General features: G+C 31.8%; 1 protein-coding gene across 1 annotated transcript in view; it reads right to left on the bottom strand.

Annotated features, from left to right (window-relative positions):
• Positions 1 to 3,771, bottom strand: part of Tsp68C (Tetraspanin 68C) — a 29,597-nt gene that overhangs the window by 21,317 nt on the left and 4,509 nt on the right. The window contains exons 2-3 of the mRNA XM_014432623.3: positions 1,777 to 1,986; positions 354 to 536 (exon numbers count right to left, since the gene is read on the bottom strand). Of these exons, the coding sequence (XP_014288109.1) occupies positions 354 to 536; positions 1,777 to 1,986 (393 nt within the window). The remainder of the gene's footprint in view (positions 1 to 353; positions 537 to 1,776; positions 1,987 to 3,771) is intronic.

Below are 3,771 nucleotides of genomic sequence, written 5' to 3' on the forward strand. Positions count from 1 at the left end.
CATCAGTTTACGAACAATCCTCGTAAACTTATATATGACAATACAATCACACATATATATATAACAATTAGAAAAAACTATCTACAATAACCTATAGGCAATTAACAATAGACGAACAGTCCTCGTAAACTTATCTTGTACAATAGAATGACCTAAAAAAAAAAATGTTAAAAACAACTATTTATAATAAATACAAGATTAAAACTAAAACAAAAAAAAATGCTTCCTACATGCAAAAACAAAACAGAACAGAAAAAAACGGTCCGCGGTCAACTATCATTAAATCTTTATATTTTATTACATTTTAATTTGAAATAAATATTTCTGGAGAACTATGGTTAGTGTTTCCTTACCTTACTCTGCATGTAGTCCACCGCAGCCGTATACTGTTCCCGACCAGGGACACCGTAGTTACGTTGCCAATCATCTACCAGCTGATTCTTATCGATGGCCAACCCGAGGTACTTAGGGGTAACGGCAACGAAGATAATCAATGCACTTTCCCCAATGAGGAGTACGATGATCCCGAATATAAACTGGAAAAAAATTGTATTAACAGTATTATCATCAATCCAGTAGAGGGTAATATATTGGGCCAGACTTCTGAGGAAAATTAGACTCTACGCACTCAGCTAGTAACCGAAGGAAACTACCCGTATTACAAAGAATTTGTATTCAGGTGGATAACAATTATTGGACCAGGCCACTTCAATATTCGTCAAAGAAGAAGACCAGGCCCTGGAATGCCTGCGGACGGAAGACGCGCAGAAAACTGAACCTTCAAGCGGAAATTGTAAATTTATTGTAATACATAAATTTTTTTATTACCAGTAGTTCGATGCTACGGATACATGTGTAACATTGAACTGCTGCTGCACACCTTTATTCCTTAGAAAGCAGGGAAAGGTGGAAATAAATAAATAAAAAAAGGACAATAAATAGTCATATTGTAGATTTTTAATTTATAATAGGCACAGTTGTTTAAAATTTTATGATATGCTAATAGAATGTATGTAATTATTTATGGTTAATCTACTGCATAATACTTGTCGCTATTACTGTAACGAATAAAATGTGAGTTATGTGATATTTCAGTACACTTGTTACCTTGTAACATACCTTGTTACACCAGATAGGTACCAAAGGCGAATTGGAGGAAAATGAGGGAGGATACTATGAGCTGCTGGATATTTTGAGCTACGTAATCTCTTAATCTTAAATATTGTTCAAGGATAGCAAAGTGTGACCTGGGAAATATGATATTACAAGAAAGGAGCCGAACGAAGATAAATGTTTTTCACTGTCGTGTAGAAATAAATTAGTAGACTATTAAGTTAAAGTACAAGCAGCATTTAGCTGACAATGACCGTTGGAAGGAAGGATAGGTAAAACAATTTGTATATAGAATATTATTTTTCATGAGGTGTAGATGGTTGACCGTAGATTACTGATTGGAGAAGATCGTCGGGGATGCGGTCAGCAAAGAACAACATAAATAAACAAAAACTATTTGCCGACGTTTCGATCTGAGTTTCAGGTCTTCATCAGGGAGTCAAGCGTAGAGGTTGGCTAAAACTGCTTAACTTCCTGATGAAGAACTGAAACTCAGGTCGAAACGTCGGCATAAATAAATATTTTTTTTTATTTATGTTGTTCTTTGCTGACCGCATCCCCGACCATCTTCTCCAATCAATATTATTTTTCAAAGCTTTTATAATAATATTATAATAAATTATAATAAACATCTACAGATTGGACTACTCAACTAACACTTACCAGCGCAAACAAAAGCTTGTTGAGGAGTGCGACCGCTGAGCAGGCAATTAGAGCTAGAGATGCTATGATGACTCCCAGGATGATGACGGCGAAAGTGAGGTAGTAGAGGATGGGCCTGGGTAGTGATCCATGGAGTAGTTGGCTCAAGTTGACGTAGTCCGCTTCGGAAGCCAGCCACACCCCGCTCCACATCAAGCCGCAACCCAGGCCCTGAGGTCATTTGTTCAATGGTCATCTATCCAGTATCCAGGGAATTTAAGTTAATCCGGAACCCATGGATTGAGGAAACCCTGAATCCAATTATTTGGGTTCAATAATCGGATACATCGTTTTCAAAAAAGGTGTTGTTTTTTTTTTAGATAAATTCAAAAAGCTTCAAATATGTATATAAAAGTTTAACTTATACAACCACCAACTTGTAACAGCCAAGTACATTTCAAAGAGGCTGCATATAATGGATCCAAATTCTTGGCATTGCGTTTTTTTTTTGTTCGGATGATACTTGGATTATTTTTTTAAATAAAACTTTTAGGGTGAACTCGGAGTAGGACAGCTAGCTTCCTTACTTAAAATCATTTTAGGGAATTCATTGCCAAACACAATATATATTTAATATTTTTAATAAATCAATTGATATCCATGTTAAGTCTCAACACTCTTTATTCTATCATTAATGATCCAACGTGTCGCCCTCAAGAACAATCTAACAATTAACAGCTTATTATACATTCATTTCTAAAAATTTTAACAACACATTATTATTAATAATTTAACATACCTTAAATATAAATTTATAGCTAACATCCAATTATTTAAAAACGTTTTGCAGGCTATTCTGCCCAGGTCATTAATTACAAGTCTAATTACCCTATGAAAAAGTCAATTAATTGGGAATCATATTGATTATTAATAAGCTTGTGTCTAGTTACCTATTTTGTCACAATTTTATTAATTTTTAAAACTTTTAATTTTAGATCAAGTTAACACTATCAACTATCATATATTCAAACTATTATTAGCCTTCCATACACTCAGTTCAGTGTATAAATAATTAATTTATTTCAAATTTCATATTGAAATAAACTTTTATCTATTTTATTATGAAAATTCATATTAAAATTAATTATAAATAATAGCATACAATTTTTCCAATATTTTTCATAAATTTATTTTGCTTAATATCTCTGCATAGATTTGGTTCAAATTTCTTGTATCTGTTTTAAAATTTACTGTATAATTGAATTCTGATATATAAATTGACTCAAGTATTTTTCTTTTTGAACATATTGTTTTCTTTGTGTAAAATTATGGTGTTATCAAAATCAAATTTGTGTTGGTTTTTTAACTCCATGCTACAGTCGTGCTATTTTATTGAAATCCTTCTCCTTATTTCCTATATCATTTCTGTGTTGATACATTCTATCACCCAATAATTGCTTAGTTTCACCTAAACAGCTGGACAATTTAAGCACGGAATTTTATATATCAATACTTTGCTCACTAGTATCACTACTATCATCACTTTGCTCATTTAATATCATTATTATTATTTATATTTATTCTTTCAAGACTTTTTTTTCCGTATTGTTTTTTGTTTTTCGTACTTTTTTAACTGCATATTTTACGTATCTTTTAAAATTTTTACTCTTGCCATTGTTATTATTTTTTATTCTTATCATTGTTTATTTTTAAGTTTATTTTACACTGATACTATTTGATGTCTTCCTTCCTTTTATTTATATGTAATTTCTTATCACTTTATTTTTACATAATATTTATCCTAGCTTAAATTGCTTATCGTATCTTATTGTTGTAATATTCTCAGTTTTTTTTTCTGTACCTTTTTAGCCCTGATGAAGCCCTGCAAAGTGGGGCGAAACGTCGGACATTAAAATAGTTTTAAACTATTTTTTAAGGTCCAACATTGCGCCCCACTTTGTGGTGCTTCGTCAAGACTAAAAAAGATCCAAACAAAAAAAATAATTTAACAAAGTT

Source organism: Halyomorpha halys, unplaced genomic scaffold (assembly GCF_000696795.3).
Source record: "Halyomorpha halys isolate HHAL.00 unplaced genomic scaffold, Hhal_1.1 Scaffold1090.1, whole genome shotgun sequence".
NCBI lineage: Eukaryota > Metazoa > Arthropoda > Insecta > Hemiptera > Pentatomidae > Halyomorpha > Halyomorpha halys.